Below are 18,034 nucleotides of genomic sequence, written 5' to 3'. Positions count from 1 at the left end.
GCGGCCCAGGCCACGCCCCTGCGGCCCAGGCCCCACCCTGCGGGTGTCTCTTATTCGGCAGTGTCAATAAAGTTGCAGCGGTTTGACTTTGCAGCGAACAACATGGCGACCTCCATGCTGGGCTCACTGCTGCGGACCGTTCGGCAGGTCAGGCCCGGGTCCTAATCCCCACTCTTCCCCCTTTCCCCCGAACCCCCCAAACCGCGGGCACCCCACTCCTCTGCCACCTGCAGAGCTCGGCGCGGACCCCTGCCAGGGGTCCCCCCTCCTCCGGCTCGATTCAGAGGAGGCCCGAGCTGATGTACGTTCGGCATCCATCACCGTGAAACTGACTAGCATTGAAAGCTGCAGCCTGACTTATGAGTGAGTGCAGGTGGACCAGGGAAGGGGTCCGAGGAGCGAGGCCCCAGGGACCCCGCGGTTAAGAGATGAGAGCCGAGCAAAGGAGACTTGAAAGGAGCTCAGCGAGGGAGGCGGAGAGCCGGCAGTGGGTGACCTGGAAGCGGGAGGTGACAATTTCAAGAAGCAGCGAGTAGGCAACTCAGGAAGTCACGGTTCAGTTCCCGGTCAGGGCACATGCCCGGGTTGCGTGTTCGGTCCCCAGTGTGGGGTGTGCAGGATCAATGATTCTCTCTCATTGTTGATGTTTCTCTCTCTCCCTTCCCCTCTGAAATAAAAAATATATTTTTAAAAACGAAGAAGGGCTGAGAACTGGCTGCCGGGTTAGCATGGTGGAGGTTGGTGGGGTGAAAGCCTTCAAGAGAGAATGGGAAAGAAAGCGGACACGGAGTAGAGACAAGTCTCTGAAGACATTTTGCTGCAAAGTGGGGCAGAAAAATGGGTCAGGAGCTAGGCAGTGATGGCGAACCTCTGACACGCGACACTCGAACTCATTTTTTTTTGGTTGATTTTTTTTTGTTAAATGGCATTTAAATATATAAAATAAATATCAAAAATATAAGTCTTTGTTTTACTATGGTTGCAAATATCAAAAAACTTCTATATGTGACACGGCACCAGAGTTAAGTTAGGGTTTTTCAAAATGCTGACACGCCGAGCTCAAAAGGTTCGCCATCATTGAGCTAGAGTGATGAGTTAAGAGCAGGTGTTGTGTGTGAGAGTGTTCTTAACATGACAGAAGTAAAAGTATTTTTTGTGGTAAAGGAAGAAATCCTGTAGAGTGGGGGGCGGGGGGGAGATGGAGAGGGGAAAATTGCCGGAGTTGTATGTACCTTGTGTAGGCAAGAGGTGATGGGTCTCATGAGTTCATCTTTAGTATCCTTGCTTAATAGAAACATAATGCCAACCACATACGTAATTCAAAATTTTCTAGTAGCACATTAAAAGATTTTTTAAAAGATTAAGTTAATTTTAATTTTTATCCCCCAGTCATGGGAGAAAAAAAGAGCTACAGGGGAAGCTATCAGAAGGAGTCAAGCTTCAGCTAGAGCAAAAATCTGAAGGGGTTGTTAAGAGAAGAAACTGAGGATTTAGATTTTGATGGTTGTAGGTGGAAGAGGGCCCAGTGGAAGAGTTTTAGGAGATGAAGAGGAATTTTAGGAGGTGAAGAGACAGAGGGGCAGGACAGGATGTGTACAGAACAGAATGAAGGCAATCTTAATATATAAAGCACTGGTATAGAATAAGAAAAAACAATATAATAGAAATATGGGCAAAGAACACAAAACATTCACAGAAGAAATAATATAGACCAATACATTTTTAAAGTGTATAGTTTTAAAAGTGTATTACTTTTATAATCAGAAAAAAAGTTATGTAAAGAATGAAAGTTTTTTAAAAAAAATAACTATAGGGTGTCCCCAAAACATATATACACACTTTGAATAATTATAAAGGCAGTGTTTATTAAAATACATTTCAATCAGAATTGAGCTATCAGCTTTTAAAGTGTGTTTTTTATGACACCCTGTAGAAACCTGTTAGGAAATGGTACAAAGTTGATTGTAAATAATTTAAGGGAAAAATGTTTCACCTTCCAACACACATTTTTGGCATTGTATTAACTGCCACTGTTTTGGTTTAATGTACATCCATAAAAGGTATTTATTTTGAATTAAGTCTATTTAAAATTACTTAAAAAATAGTTGATCATAAGTAGTGACTAAAAGAGACTGCAGGATGGGGACATGGCAGAGCCTGGGTCTGACTATTCCTCACTTATTCTTTATCTTTTTTAGATGGTTCCTTCATCAGCTTCAGGCCAAGTTCGAGGCTACTACGTAGACTGGAGAATGTTGCGTGATGTGAAGAGAAGGAAAATGGCCTATGAATATGCAGATGAGAGGCTACGGATTAATTCGCTTAGGAAGAATACCATTTTGCCAAAATACCTCCAGGTTAGCTAATTAAGATGAGTCCCTGACCACCCAAGATCATTAACTCAAATCAGACCACTTTTGATACTGTTTGTTGTGAGTTACTGTCAAAATAATTTCTGGAGAATATGATCAAATGCTCTCAGTCAACACAAATGAATACCCTCAAAACTGATTTTGGTGAGTTTCAGATTAAAAAGAATTATTCGTTCCTGACTACTAAGCCTTTAACCATTTCAGTAAGTGATGCTTAGAAAGACCTGGGGCATGCTAACCACACCAGAAATCGGGCAGTTATTTGACCTCGGAAGCCCCCCTCCCCGCCCCCTGCCTCATTCCAGTGTCCTGAGCTTTGCTGATGCATGGGGCTGTGTTCTTCACCCAGGGCCATTTCTAGCCTACCTGTCTGAACTCCTTTGCCCACCTCTGTGTGCTGAGGTGGCCTTCCAATTAGGTTTATTTTCTTATTAGACTCCTTGAGTAAGATGATGACAACCCTGTTTGGTATCCTGAAGCAGAAGGTCCTGCACCTACCTGGTGACATAGATAGAATATCTGCATTCAAGAGTAGCATCAGGGGGTATAACTCAAACTCAAGGCCACTCAACTTATCAAAAGCTCAGAGTAAAAATAAAATACATTTATAGAAGTTGGCAGAATATATAGGCCATTAATTACTACAGATTCTTTTAAATCTTGGCTAGATTAAGCCAGATGAACAGAAAACTGAGTGCGCTGGACACTCATTACGGGTTTTACTGTAACGGCATTTAGGTACTTGCCTATATTTAGGGAGTAACAAGGGGCCCTCTCAGCTCAGGATGTTGTGGAGGACATTATCTATGAAGACTCCCTGAAGAAATGTCTGGTATGAGCAACAATAATAGTGCCGAGATTCTCTTAATTATGAGACCTGATCATGGCCCTGTGCCTAGTAGCTTCCAAGTCAATATTTATGTCCCAGTTCTAACCAGATTACAGGCTTTCAGAGCACGTAGCTTTGTCTCATTTTCCCTTTGCCCCAATTTCCTCATTGTAAACTGCCTTAAATGTTTTTGGGAATGAGGAGAGGTAGGGAGTGTGTGTGTGTGTGTGTGTGTATGTACATATGTTCATACATAAATAAATAATTTGCAGCTATTCTTCAGTTTCTGCCTTATGAAACTTCATTCTTCCAATCTGATCATTTTTCTCTTCTCCAGTTCTTCCTATAGTACTTACTGTCTGTCATTTATTGACCTAATTGTGTTGTTTTATATAATTCTCTTAAGTATTTCATAATAGCAACACATGTATATGCTTTTGGAGATCAGGAACTATTAATGCTTAATAATTTATGTTAATTTAGTGGCTTTCATGTGCATTTTCTCATTTATGTTCTTTTAATACATTGGAGTAATTATTTTGCTTCCACCACAGTCTAGCACAGGGTCAGTCATACTTGCTACTGTAGTAATCTCTGTTTTTCTCCTCTCAACCACTTTTGCCCTAACCAGACTCACTCTCTACCTTGCAAATGATCTTTTAAATATGTAAATCTCATCTGATCACTCACCTTTGCTTTTCTATCAGTCAGAATCTTTACCACAGATGTCAAGGCTCTGGGGATCCTACCCTTACTCCCTCTCCAACCTCATCTCAACCATATTTGTTCCTAATTCAGCTTTAGTCCAGAAGTTTCATACTTTCAATGACTCAAAAGTCGCATGGGAAATAACCTAACTTTATACCCCAAGGAACTTAAAAAAAGAGTAAATTAAGCCCAAAATTAGCAGAAGAAAGGAAATAAAAAAGATAAAAGCAGAAATAATGAAATGGAGACCAGACAAACACTAAAGATCAGTGCAACTACTGAGCTGGTGATTTTTCTGGTCTGTTTCTACTTTGAGGTTAAGGCTCCCTACTATGTTCAGGGTTCTTTGGCCAAACTCTGGCCACATTAGTGAATCTAGCCTATTGTTTTCTTCCTCTAAGCATTGACTTCACCATGTCTTTGTAACAATGTTGTGACTTCCCTTAGGAAGTGGCTGATGAAGAAATTGCTGCCCTTCCCCGGGATAGCTGTCCTGTTAGAATCAGAAATCGGTGTGTTATGACGTCCCGTCCACGTGGTGTGAAGCGGCGTTGGAGGCTTAGTCGGATTGTCTTCCGTCACTTAGCTGACCATGGGCAGATGTCTGGGGTCCAGCGAGCAATGTGGTAAACTGCCTTAGCTCCAGAACCTACTGCGCTTGCAGGGAACCAGTTCTGACAAGACAACACTCTTCTAACAGACAAAAACCTAGTTTTAATAGGAGTCTAGTCTACCTGATGTCTAGTTAAATTACTTTTAAATTTTCAATGAAGAAACCTGGGTTTCATTCTGTCAGTGAATCATCTTTCCTGTTGGACTAAATGAAACATAAGTGTTCCCAAGCATGATGCAGAGTAATAAAAATATTTTCTGTGAAAATATGCTTTGTATGCTTGCCTTTTCCTTCAAATTTAATCTTCTAACAACAAAAAAGGGTTCCTGTATTTAAGGGCATTATCTCAGAAAGCAGGATTTATCTTATAGTTCATCCAAATCATTGACATGGAGCTAGCTCACCTATGGCAGGCAATCTGTAATGCTGGGCTGGCTTCCCTAACCTGCACAATTCACTGTTCTGTTAGTTCACTGTTAGAAAAACAGTATGTGGGAAGGTAGAGCTGATGTCTGGATTAGCTAATGCTCAATTTTTGTATGATGGCTGAAGCACTACAAAGCCCCTGAAAATCTATGCAAAGAGGAAAAGTTTTGTTGAAAGTATATATTCTCTATATTCGTATTTATTTCACCTGTAGCAAAAATGAGTAAAAGTAGCAGTAACAGTGTGGATCAGCCCAGTGATAACAACATGCAGAGCAGTATGGCAGCACTGACTTAATGTCGGGACAGTATTCCTAGAGCCGACACCTGCACTTACATCAGGAGGCCAGGGAGGTGATTCTTTGCAGACAGAACAGTGCAAGCAAAGGGCTAGACACATCAAACTGTGAAACTAGTCACTTCAGTGTATCAAACATGTAGTGCAAAACAAGGACCATACCATGGAAAATGTCATATATGGCAAAGAGTTAAGACTGAATTTAAATACCAGTTATTGGGGTTTTAAGCAAAGGAAAGACATCATCAGCTTGCTCTACTGCTGTGTGGTAGAGATAGTCATGAGAGGAAAAGGCTCCATACAAGATAACGGGTCAGGACAATGTCTTAATTGTTCAGGTAGACAAGTGCCTGAACTAAGTAGTGATATTAACAAAGGAGATGACAGGACAGATCTAAGTATTATTTAGGAAAGAAAATTGGGTAAGACTTAGAGACTGCTAATATTTAAGAAGTAAAAGGGCTCTCGGGGTTCCTGGTAAGGGTGACTAGATAGATGGTAGAAGGCAACTCCCAGATAGAAGATCTGGGGGAAAGAATGGGTTTAAGGGAAACAAGATCTCTAAGTTCAGGTCTCAGCCAGGCAGTTTGAGAGGCCTGTTTCATCCCGAAGTCTACTGTGCAGGTGGATAGCAGAGTCAAGAACTTGGTGGAGATGAAGTTATGAGAGGGAATTGTCAGTATACCTTGGATTCATGTTTCCTAAATTTATCTTCCAGTTTACAAACTGGAATGCTCTAGCAAATCCCAACTAGAAACTAGCATTAATCAAATTATAACTAGAACATCACATTTGCTGATCTCTGGCATTCACTGGTAAGACACGCCCCGACTTTTCCTTGTTTGGCTCAGGATTCAAGTGCAATCCAAATCTGGTTGCTCTGTCTCCTTTTTCTCCATGTCTTTCATTTGGAGGAGCCAGGTTATTTGTACTGTAGTGTCTAACATTGGGCTGTTGGCTTCTTCATGTGTCCTTTAACTTATTCCTGTCTTTCCTATAAACTGGTTGTTACATCTAAAGGCTTACTAGACACAGGTCCAATTTTTTAGAAATGAATTTTCACAAGTGTGTTGTGTACTCTATTACATCACATCAGAAGCACATACCTGGTTGTCCAACTTTTAGTGATAATTCATCAGGGGGCTCAGCCTGACCCCTACATTTAAAATTCATCATTTATTAACCTATCATCTATCACTAAGGATTGCAATGGTGATATTCTAAATACCATCACTTTTTCTGCATTAGCTGCAATTTGTCTGTAGGAACTTTCCCTTATCATCAATTTATTATTCTGAAATATTTTACTTACAATAAAGACCAGATAAATTCATAATTTTCTATCAATTTTCAGAGTAAATGAATTGATGCTCTAGCAACTTCCAAAGGTAACAATCTTTCACTATCCCAAACTTGTAGATTTTGTTTCAATCCACTCGACATTATTTTGAGACTTAAATTAATCCTTCCACTGCCCCTTATACTCCCACGATTGGGTCCTTTATCCTGTTGACTTGATATAGGATATATGATCTCCCCTCACTTTCTAGCATAAGATAACCCAAGCTTACCTTTATATTTCCTGCCTCAGACAATTTTTTAAAAATGTTATTAATTTCAGAGAGAGTAAGGGAAAAGGGGAGATAGAAACATCAATGATGAGAGAGAATCATTGATTGGCTGCCTCCTGCATGCCCACACTGGGGATCGAGCCCACAACATAGGCATGTGCCCTGACCGGGAATCAAACCGTGACCTCCTGGTTCATGGGTTGAAGCTCAACCACTGAGCCACACCAGCCGGGCACAGTTTTTTTGCGTCCCGGGTCCTATTAGTAGGAAATGGTGTGTACTTGGGGTGCTACTCATTACTAATGAATTCTGAATTGTCATTGCTGTAAGCTTTTAGGCTCTTTTGGTAAGACTTGCAAAGAAATGGATATTTTTTCAAGATAAAAATCATTTATATTGATTTTATACTTATAAAAACCTTAGCTCCTCATGATATCAGTCTAGTTTCACTATCTCACTAGTGATGGACAGTCAAAATACCATGTTCTAAAGTCATTTGAAAGTAACATGCATTTATAACCTGACATGCATTAGGTGTTTTTTCCCAAATTTTAGGGTTATTTTTTATTTAGCTTTTAAATTAAATTTTAGATGGTTCTAAAACCAAAACTAAAGAAAATGGTACATTCACATAAATACTGCTTCCATCTTGTCTCTCCTTTCTCATTATTTACCGTTTTTATTACTTTGGGCTTACTCTTCCAGTTTCTTTTTGAAATACAAGCAAATACATGTATGTGTGTGCATTCACATTTCCACCCACTCTAACACTAAGGCAGGTAAGTACTAGTACACCACAAACGGCGTTCTGCACTTTGCCTTTCCACTTACTGTATGCTGGTAATTATTCAATACACCAGTGTACAGAAATAATCTTCATTTCTTTTTGTGACTCTAAGTACTCCCCGTGTGAATGTACCATAGTTTATTCAGCTAGTCATCTATTAATTGACATTTGGGTGTTTCCAGTCTTTTGCACATATTCCAAATTCTGGCCAGTTGCCTTTGGGGAAAGAGCCTACAATTGTGAGCCAGATGATAAATGCACATGTAATTCTGGTAGAGATTACCAACTGTCCTTCTACACAAGTTTTAACCTCATCATTTTGATTCCATTCCCTTATATGAATTTTCCCATACCCTCAACAATCAGTATGCTCAACTTTGGGTTTTCCCAATAAAAGGTAAAAAAGTGTTTTTAAATTTCTCTTCCGAACAAGGTGGGCATCTTTTTATGTTGAAGTTCACTTGCATTTCTTTTTCTGTGAACAACAATTTCTTAATTTTGGAATCTTCTTGACACATCATGTATTTTTTATTGTGGGATTTTTTTTGGCTATGTAAACATTTACTATGTAGTTAAAATTAACCAATATTTAGCCTTATTACCGCTAGATTTTAAGTCACATAGTACAGGTTTCCCTCACTCTTAGGTAATAAAGGAGTTCTATCCTTGTCTTCTAGTACTCATATGGCTTCACATATATATTAGCTTTCATCTGTTTGCAATGTATGCATATAGTTATTTTTGGTTATCTCAATAAAAGCCCATCTCTGCCCCTTGTTGAAATGCTATTAGAGGCATACCTTGTAGATATTGCAGGTGAAGTTCCAGACCACTGAAATAAATTGAGTATCGCAATAAAGCGAGTTGTAATCTTTTTGCTGGTGGAGGGTCTTGCCTTCGATTTGTAAATAATGCAACACCTGTGAAGCGCAATAAAGTGAAGCTCAATACAACTTCTGCCTTGGGTCTTTTTCTATTCTGTTCCATTGGTCTGTTTATTCATGTGTCAACATCACAGCTTTAATTATAGTTTTACTAACATGTTCAGTAGTATTAACAACTAGCCTACATATAGGCTGTTTATTCATTTTAAATGCTACCTAATAAATTTTATTCTACCACTTATACCAAATTCTCTCATTATAGTAGTCTTGGCTAATCTCCTCTTGGATCTCCTCTATGTGTTTGTTTTCTCTTATTCCCCAGTTGCATTGGCAAAAACCTCCAATATAACATAGTTATGGAGATCATAGGTTTTTTGCTCTTCTTCTTGTTTTTAGGAGCAGCAATTCCCTCTAAAATAAACGATTTCTCCCCCAAAGCCTAACTTTTCCTGGATAAACAGATAGTAAAGATATTCCACTGAATAAAAACCTAACTTCACTGAAAATAGAAAAGATGGATTTTTACATTTGTTTTTAGCTTATGGTTATTGCTTTTTGTAAGCTATCTGATCCATGGCAAAATTTACTAATTGGTACTATACAAAGATATTTGTTTATTCTTGTCAAAATCAGATTTAGTTTCAATTTATTCATAAAAAACTGTATCTAAACCCAGAGAAAAACATTTGTGATTGGATCATTAGGACATTGTTATGCATGGTATATGTATTACTTAAGCTGCTAACAGAAAAGAAATTAATGTCTCTATAGCAACCTTGAAGCACAAATACAAATTTGCATTTTCTGAAAAAATTCAAGTTTTATTTACTTGTTCTTACATTGGTGAGAACTGATGTCAAGAACTTAACAAGCGGTAACATTTTTTTCCCTACCTCCTAGCTGAACAAAAATACACACAATATGGCATTTTCATTAGGCAAGACTTGCTTCTTTACATTTCACACGAGAATGCAAATATTAATCTTCCTTGAACAAAATGACCAGTTTACTAAGGAAACCATCTTTAGAGGAACTGTTTAATAAGCATATTTTATTTAAATAAATCCTCCAGCAGGAGAATTCATTGCCTTTACTTAGAAGAAGGCTCTGTAAAATTATCTGTTAAATGTATCTGCAGCTCACCAACATGTCCTTATTGGAAACATCATTATTTCCACATCACAATTCCCGAAAGAACTTTAAAGTCTCAGAATTCTGTCTCTCCTTTGGCTTGCTTCTCTCTTGATTGTACCCAGGCTTTATTAATGGTTCGCTTCATATCATCATCTCCATCTTCATAAATTTTCTTTAGAACATTCATCAGTCCCTCACTAGGATCTGTTTCAGTGTCATAGGAGGGCTTTCTGTTAAAAAGAAAACGTAATAATTAAGAAGTATGTATATATACATCTAAAAATTATGTGTGTGTATATACACAAATGATCCCATTTACTGACAAATTTTATATGCATGATTGATTACTAAGTATGGGATGATACAAATCAGGTTAACGTTTGTAGCAAGTGGAGGAGTGGAGGTAAGGGGAAGATATTGAGTATCTAAAGATATTCACAATTAATACAGCACATAACAAATTCATCTTAATGAAAACAATATACATCCACACATTATGTTTCTGGTTGTAGCAAAGAGGGGTCATCAAAACGGCTAGGAGTTTTCTTGGGACAGTGAGATTTTAGTTAATTTTTAGCAGAAGAAGTAAGTAAATAAGCATTTACTTTTCTGAACTGTCTTAATTTTTTTAAAAGCATGTTTCCTCATATTATTTGAAAAAAAAATATTTTGAGAGAAAAACACAAATATACGTTACATATGGACACACACTAAAGTTCATACTTTTTAATTAGAAAATCCCTCCTCTTAAGCCTGAGATATATGGGTATGGGACTGGGCCTGGCAGTAAAAGCAACAGTCCTTAATGTAGTTAATACCCTTTGTGCAATCAATGTTCAACCTAGGCCAATTAACTCTTACTTATTTATTTATTTATAATATATTTTATTGATTTTTTAGAGAGGAAGGGAGAGGGATAGAGAGTTAGAAACATCGATGAGAGAAAAACATTGATCAGCTGCCTCTCGCACACCCCCTACTGGGGATGTGCCCGCAACCAAGGTACATGCCCTTGACTGGAATCGAACCTGGGACCCTTCATTCCGTAGGCCGACGTTCTATCCACGGAGCCAAACCGGTCAGGGCCAATTAACTCATATTTAATTCTTTACTCACCTCATTTATTAAGTGCCAGGTTATATACTGGACATTGGAGATATACAACAAGACAGGGTTCCGTACTCAGGTAATTCACTCTAGATTTAAAAATCAGTTCCACAGAGAGTGCCCAACTCTAGTCAACCACATACCGAATGCATGCTGGCTATCAGAGAGGAGTGAGAGAAAGGTGGATGGCTAACTCACTCCATGTAGTACATTACCAATAGAGAGGAATGTGTGACCTAAAATGGAAGTGCCTTGAATAAACATTTTTTAGAATAGCATTAAAGTCGGATAAAAATATTCTATCTTTTCCACTCTACATCAGTGACAATGAAACTCCATAACTACATTACCAGAAACTTCTATGGAACTCAAAAACCACAGGGTATCTGGGTCTCTCTGGAACTACTAAAATGAAATCTCTGGGAATGGGCACCGTATCTAGAGCAGCACTATTGGTCCAGGGTTAAGAACCAGCACAAAAGAGCCAACCAAATGCAACATGCTGGACACTTCCAGTAGGTTCTGATAGTTGGAGCATAAGTTAAAATAATTGGGTTAGTCAGTGGACACTGAGAGGTAAATGGTCAAATCACAGACTATACACCTCTTATCTATAAAGGCAAACTATTAAAAATTTATAATCCAGCAAAGAATACATTAAATTTCTTAAGAAAATGAAAGTGAACTCACTCTTTCTCTTTGCACGCTTTTTCAACTTGAGTCAGGTAGTCCCACCGTGTGTTTTCCGCTTTCTTTCTACATAAGATAATGACTGTATCTGTCTTGACCTAGAATACATGGAGATAAGCATGAATGCTTAGAAGACAATTATTTATTCAGTAATCATTACTTTAATGTGTAGGACCTGTTTTAAGAACTAGTAATACCTTTATGAATAGAGGCCAGAGTCTGAACAATCATGGAAGAGAAAGACCACAACAGGGAAAATTAAGAGTACCGTCAAATACTAAGTGCTCTCAAGACAAAGAGGGTACTAATGGGAGCTGGGGAAGGACCTTCATCAAGAAGCGCTCTCCAAGATCCAGGAAAAAAGAGTCTTCAAAGCAATTGGCACAGCAAGGATAAGGGCTCCAAAATGGGATGATTTTGGTGTGTTTGAATAAAAAGAAAAAAGGAGTGGCTGGATTTTGGTGAAGCATGGAGTAACATAGTAAGAGGGGTCAGAGACAGGCAGAAAATCCAATCATATAAGGCAGTATCACTGAGTCTGAAAGGTAGTAAGAAAACAGGACAAGTAATAGTATACAACTCTTTCAGCAATGATCCATGTAACTCCTAGGACAGGAGTCTTTTAAGTATCCTTTAACTATGGAATTAGCTGATGAAAACTGAGGAGTGAGACACAAGTTAATCAATAAATTATATTCCAGTATTACCTTTAAGCTGCTACATAATTCTATGTATAGACGGCAGAATGACACATCTATATACCAGATGTATTAAATCTCATTTATTTAAGTCAGGTAGAAAAGAGGGATTATCTGAACTAGTGAAAAGTGTGAATAACAGTTTTTGAAAAGATTGTTTATTTTTGTTTATTTTTTAAAATACATATTTAATAGATTTCAGAGAGGAAGGGAGAGGGAGAGAGAGATGGAAACATCAATGATAAGAAAGGAATCATTGATCAATTGCATCCTGCATGCCCCACAACCCCAGCATGTGCCCTGACCAGGAATCGAACCGTGACCTCCTGGTACACAGGTTGACGCTCAACCACTGAGCAAGATTGGCTGGACAAGACAGTTTATTTTTATAGCTTCTAACTCCAACTAGGCTAAGTACTTAAGTCCTTTTATGTATCAAAACCACATAAAGCTTCTAATAATAGCTACTATTAATTTAAACAATTTATATATAATTTCAGCTTTGTGAAATAAATTATTCCCATAGTACAACTGAGGAAACTGGGACAGGAAGTTATTAAGTGACCTGCCAAAAGGTCACAACCAATAAGTGGCAAGACTGGCATTAAAACTCAAGTCCCACTCTTAACCATTTTAAAAGCATAGTCCTCTCCAGAATTTAATGCAATATTCCTATAATAATCTGTTTTTTCTGGAGCAGGGGTTGGCAAACTTCTTCTATAAAGGGCCAGAGAGTAAATGTTTTAGGCTTTGTGGGCCACATGATCTGCTGTAGCTATTTAATTCTGTCGTCATAGCACAAAAGCAGTCACACATACAATACACAAACAAGTGTGGCTGTGTTCAAACAAAACTGTACTTACAAAATAAGCAACATGCTGTAGTCTGCTGATTTTTGTTATACAGGATTAATTCATTCTACTGCATCTCAATTCTAAATTGGCCAGGTACAATTTAATGAGATTTCACAATATGACAAAAAAAAAGCAGACTTACTTTTTTTGAACTGCCTTCCACAGAGATGGGTTTCAAGAGATTATTCACAATCATGGAGTAATTCTTCCCATTTAGATTCTTTACCAAAAGATCAAATGACCTACAATATAATAACAAACACATTATCTTTCTGGTTCTATGAAAGGTGCTGTCTAGTTCTTGTGGAAATAAGCCACAGTTGAGCATCTGGCCATCCCAGAGAAGATTCACACCTTCAAAGCAGATGTGTAGGACAATTAATTCTAAATTTAAGCAGAATTTTAGATACTGTAAAAAAAAGAGGCCATCACAAAGTCATCGCTGCCTTACAGCTCACTGTCTTCCCCATAATGGGAACTCACCTCTCTGTGAAGTGCACCTGCACATTCTCCGTGGGGACTTGCTGAACTCCAGTTAAGGTAATATAGATTTTCACAAACTTATCTGACTGATCCCACCCTAGTAACAAAAACAACAAAAAAAGACATGAGTGAAGTCTGACACTATCTCTAAAATAGTAAGTGCATATGGCTTATAATAAACTAAGTAAAATGGAAATCTAGTAATAGAAACATGAAAAAATTAAAATATAAATATTTTTCTAGATGGAGAAGAGCTTCAAAGCAGTTAAGTAATCTACCCAAAATTAGGCATTTAGCCAGTGGTAGAACTTGGAATCAAATCCGTGTTTACTGAACACAAAGCCCATGTTTTTTTTATTCCTCAAAATAAAGAATATGGTCCTTAAAAAATGTGTGTGTGTGTGTGTGTGTGTGTGTGTGTATACATCCGAGGATACTTTTCCATTGATTTTTAGAAAGTGAAAGAGAGAGGGAAATACAGAAATATCGATGTGAGGGAAACACATCAATTGGCTGCCTTCTGTACGAGCCCTGACCAGGGCCAAGCTAGGGAGGAGCCTGTAACCGAGGTATGTGCCCTTGACCAGAATCGAACCTGGGACCTTTCAGTCTGCAGGCCGACAGCTCTATCCACTGAGCCAAACAGGCTAGGGACTTAGTATATTATTTAATAGTAGTTCGTTTCCCCTATTTACGGAAATAATTTTGTCCTATCCCTAAATATTGGTATTCTCCACTAAATTGGATTACTAAACATCAGTACTAATTCCATAGTCTTTCTACTTATCTAAGCAGTTCAACAAACACAACCAATCATAGCTTCCTCAATTCCCTTCTTTGACAAAGTAAAATATAGAGTCCAATTCACCCAAATCTGCTAATTTGACTAACCTAACATTTACTAAATGCCATTTCAGTATATACTGTCAAACTACTGACATTATAATCTAGATCAGTGGTTCTCAACCTTCCTAATGCCACGACCCTTTAATACAGTTCCTCATGTTGTGGTGACCCCAATTTCATTGTTACAAATTGAACGTAATTAAAGCATAGTGATTAATCACAAAAACAGTATGTAATTATATATGTGTTTTCCGATGGTCTTAGGCGACCCCTGTGAAAGGGTTGTTCGACCCCCAAAGAGGTTGCAGCCCACAGATTGAGAACCGCTGATCTAGATGATTTGTCAACACAAAAAATATACAAACATCACATAAAAGCATATTATGTTTACTGTATACAATAGTGTATGTATATATATGTGTGTGTGTGTGTGTGTGTATATATATATATATATCCCTAACACTTCCTCAGTTTGTGCTATAGAATAAAATAGTGTCAATTTTTTAAAAAGTCCTACAGAGTCCTGTAGAACTTCATCTAATCTTTTCCCATTCATTCAATCCATCCTTCACATTAAGTATCTCCCTAAACACAAATCTAGGTTCTTCCTTAATGTGCCATAATCCTACCACCTTCAGACCATTTTCCTGTATCAATCAACTAAATACATAGCATAACTCCTATAGTACATCTCTTAAGCATGACACACACTGCTTTTCATTATGACAATACTCAAAATACATGGTTTGAGCCCAGCCAGTGTGGTTCAGTGGTTGTCGGCCTATGAACCAGGAAGTCATGGCTTGATTCCCAGTCAGGGCAAATGCCTGGGTTGTAGTCTCAATCCCCAGTGTGGGGCATGCAGAAGGCAGCTGGTCAATGATTCTCTCATCATTGATATTTCTCTCTCCCCCCCCCCTCTCTTTTCCTCTCCAAAATCAATAAAAATATATATATATTTTAAAAATACATGATCTGATGCCTTTAATGCCTCTATTCATGTCATTTTTTCATGAAATTCCCTTTCTTTTTTCACACTTGCTGAATGCACCCTTCAAACTCAAATGTCTCTTCTACAAGTAGAATCATTTCATCAGCTGCATTCCCATAATTTATAAATTTATTAAGTACTTACTATGTACAAAAAGAAACCTAAGGCTGTCCCTGCCTTCATAATAATTCACCACTCAGATTTAAGTCGTACTGCTTACAAAACAAAAAAAGTTACAATCTACTGAGGACAAATGGTATTGTTAGATTTTTGTGGTATTAGTTTTATCTATGTCCGAAGCACCATAAGCAGGGTCTGGGTCTTCGTCATTGTTGTGCGTCTGATATCACTGTAATCAGCTAGTCCTATCTAATAAAGAGGGAATATGCTAATTGACCCTCACACCATCACAAAGATAGAGGTGCTCACAACCAATAAGGAGGGAATATGCTAATTGACTGCCACACCCTCAAAGATGGTGACGCCAATAGCCACAAGATGGAGGCGCCCAGTCCCCGCAGCCCCACCAGAGCGGCAGGCGCATGGCAAGGCCTCCAGAGTCCCCCAGTCCCCTCAGCCCCACAGCCACCCAGGGCTGGCCGAGGCTTGTGATGCCGGCAGTGGCAGCAGCAGAGGTGTGATGGGTTGCCTCCCACCCATGAGGGCTCCCGAACTGTGACAGGGGGCAGGCCGGGCTGAGGGACCGCCCCCTCCAATGCATGAATTTTCATGCACGGGGCCTCTAGTTATTAACAATAAGAAAGGAACAAAGAACAAAGGGAAGGCCAGACATGATTAGCATGGCCATTTTGGGCAGCTTCACCAGGAAGCTGCACTTTCACATTCCCCAGCCAACTACTGGCCCATTCCCTGCAAAACACTGGAGGAAGGGGTCTAACAAAGGGGAGATGTGCAGAAAAGCTGGGGTGACCTAGGGAAGGTACTTGCCTGCTGATCTAACCTGGGGAACCATGGATTGGCTATAGGGGGCATGGCCTATGCAAGCTCATGAAAATTTGGGAAAACATACTCCGCCAAAGGAGCTTGTTCTCTTGGTGCTCTTGGCTCACTGGGCTCTCCTGCATTTGCCCACGTTCCCTCCACAGCCACATGGCCCTGCAGACCCTATACACACAATAGACTGATGGATGCAACTGGAAACACAAGCCAACCTAGCTCAATGCTGGACTGGACACTGCTCCAACATGAAATGAAAACTCTAGGCAACAGCTTTGATCCAAGCTCTGCTGAAGCCATAGCTACACTGCTATGGCAGGACAAAGGGAAATGGGACCTTGGAAACTCAGGTATATAATTCCACAGAAATAAAGTTTTCTACAGTATCTTACCCTCCAGTGCGAGTATCAGAAAATTCTTTTTCTCAGGTCATTGCAAACCTACTCCCACCAACAACCAGTAGGGACAAGGAGTGCCCTCCACCAATAACATGTCCACAAATCCAAGCACAACAGTGGCACATAGGTACTCAAAAATGTTTCTTAAATTTAACTAGATTTCTTTCCTCAATTATTAGTGGTTGTTTGGCAAAATGAAATGCAAAACAGGATGAAAATCAAAACAAAAAGCTCTGTTCCATAAAAAACCGAGTAGGTTCTTTCTTGTTGCTATTCATCATTGTACTAAATCAACTTGCTCTGGTAATAGCTTCTAGAATGTATCCTTAACCTATCCTTTTTCATCTCTTAAAAAGCATCTTATTAAGTAAGTGATGTATTCAAACCACCAAAACAAACACTCAAAACTATTTTTAAAATTAAGTTTGTTATGTTAGTTGGTCACTACTGAGGACTCAGTTGCTCACAGGAAAAAAAGAGCTGGATGTAGGGGAGTGTGTCATACCATAATTACTGATTTTCACTGTATATCCCGTTGTAATGGGAGCAACCACTGCAGCTGGCTTTTCATTGTCAAGTTCTGCTTTCCTTGGTGATTTCTGCTGCGTCTTGTTCTTGACTTCGGTCTCAATCTTGGATTTTTCAGCTATAAGAGCATCACGTACTCTCTTTCTAGTGGCCTTTTCCAGCAGCACCTTCACCTCTTCAAGATCTTTCTGTAGCTGTGTTAAAGTAAAAGATAAGTCAGTTATGATAAGATAAAACTTGATATTATGCCTTTTGGTCATTTCAGTTTTCTGAAATAAGAGCTAAGAATTAAGGACGTTCATTTAAATTTTCTCAGGTTGGGTAGTAACTTGAATTCTTTCCTCCAGCCTATTTTAAATAAAAAATGAAAACTTAACAATCTTGCAATAACAATAGGTAATCAAGCCTAAATTTTCCAGTTTGGTAAACTGTTATCTGCCTTTGTTGAACATTTTCTTAAAATATATTTTTATTGATTTCAGAGGAAGAGAGAGACAGAAACATCGATGGTGAGAAAGATTCATTGATCGGCTGCCTCCTGTACGCGCCCCCTCTGGAGATCGAGCCCACAACCCAGGCATGTGCCCTTGACCGGAACCGAACCCGGGAACCTTCAGTCCGCAGGCCAAGGCTCCATTCCCTGAGCCAAACTGGCTAGGGCTGTTGTAGAACATTATATTTACAAGATACTTCTGTGATTTAAATTGAGATGAAGAAATCATTTTTTTAAATAGAAAATGAGTTCATAGATTCCCTTATAACATGCAGTCCTAGTCATCAGGAATTTTAAAATTTGGAATTTTAAAAATATTAAAGTAAAAGGATGAGGGAATACATGATGAGTGGTGAAACGCTCTAGAA

General features: G+C 38.8%; 2 protein-coding genes across 3 annotated transcripts; one reads left to right on the top strand and one right to left on the bottom strand.

Moving 5' to 3' along the window:
• The first annotated feature begins 70 nt into the window (after window positions 1–70).
• On the top strand, window positions 71–4,790 carry MRPS14 (mitochondrial ribosomal protein S14). Of its 2 annotated transcripts, none has more exons than XM_005867688.2 (3): window positions 71–147; window positions 2,199–2,357; window positions 4,357–4,790. In XM_005867688.2, the coding sequence occupies exons 1-3, from the start codon at window positions 103–105 to the stop codon at window positions 4,537–4,539; spliced, it is 387 nt and encodes a 128-aa protein (XP_005867750.1). In that variant the 5' UTR covers window positions 71–102; the 3' UTR covers window positions 4,540–4,790. The 2 variants fall into 2 exon arrangements, with proteins under 2 accessions (XP_005867750.1, XP_014396394.1); XM_014540908.1 differs by lacking the exon at window positions 71–147 and adding an exon at window positions 172–363.
• A 4,497-nt stretch (window positions 4,791–9,287) lies between these two features.
• Window positions 9,288–17,433, bottom strand: CACYBP (calcyclin binding protein). The gene is made up of 5 exons (XM_014540657.1): window positions 17,151–17,433; window positions 13,454–13,550; window positions 13,113–13,212; window positions 11,419–11,516; window positions 9,288–9,851 (listed from the first exon to the last, which is right to left on the bottom strand). Exons 1-5 carry the CDS (start codon window positions 17,431–17,433, stop codon window positions 9,695–9,697), a joined length of 735 nt encoding a protein of 244 aa, XP_014396143.1. The 3' UTR covers window positions 9,288–9,694.
• Window positions 17,434–18,034: the final 601 nt, after the last annotated feature.

Source organism: Myotis brandtii, unplaced genomic scaffold (genome assembly GCF_000412655.1).
Source record: "Myotis brandtii unplaced genomic scaffold, ASM41265v1 scaffold250, whole genome shotgun sequence".
Lineage (NCBI taxonomy): Eukaryota > Metazoa > Chordata > Mammalia > Chiroptera > Vespertilionidae > Myotis > Myotis brandtii.
This window is presented reverse-complemented; position numbering and strand designations above follow the sequence as displayed.

What these genes read in the sequence shown, in the direction of transcription:
- CACYBP (XM_014540657.1), bottom strand. Translation starts at nt 17,433, where the DNA reads ATGACCAAAAGGCATAATATCAAGTTTTATCTTATCATAACTGACTTA. An exon ending in TGGAAGGCAGTTCAAAAAAA is followed by an intron (nt 11,517 to 13,112) that starts GTAAGTCTGCTT and finishes CATGTATTCTAG; the next exon opens with GTCAAGACAGATACAGTCAT. An exon ending in AAAGCGTGCAAAGAGAAAGA is followed by an intron (nt 9,852 to 11,418) that starts GTGAGTTCACTT and finishes TCTTTTTAACAG; the next exon opens with AAAGCCCTCCTATGACACTG.
- MRPS14 (XM_005867688.2), top strand. Translation starts at nt 103, where the DNA reads ATGGCGACCTCCATGCTGGGCTCACTGCTGCGGACCGTTCGGCAG. An exon ending in TGCTGCGGACCGTTCGGCAG is followed by an intron (nt 148 to 2,198) that starts GTCAGGCCCGGG and finishes TATCTTTTTTAG; the next exon opens with ATGGTTCCTTCATCAGCTTC. An exon ending in TTTTGCCAAAATACCTCCAG is followed by an intron (nt 2,358 to 4,356) that starts GTTAGCTAATTA and finishes GACTTCCCTTAG; the next exon opens with GAAGTGGCTGATGAAGAAAT.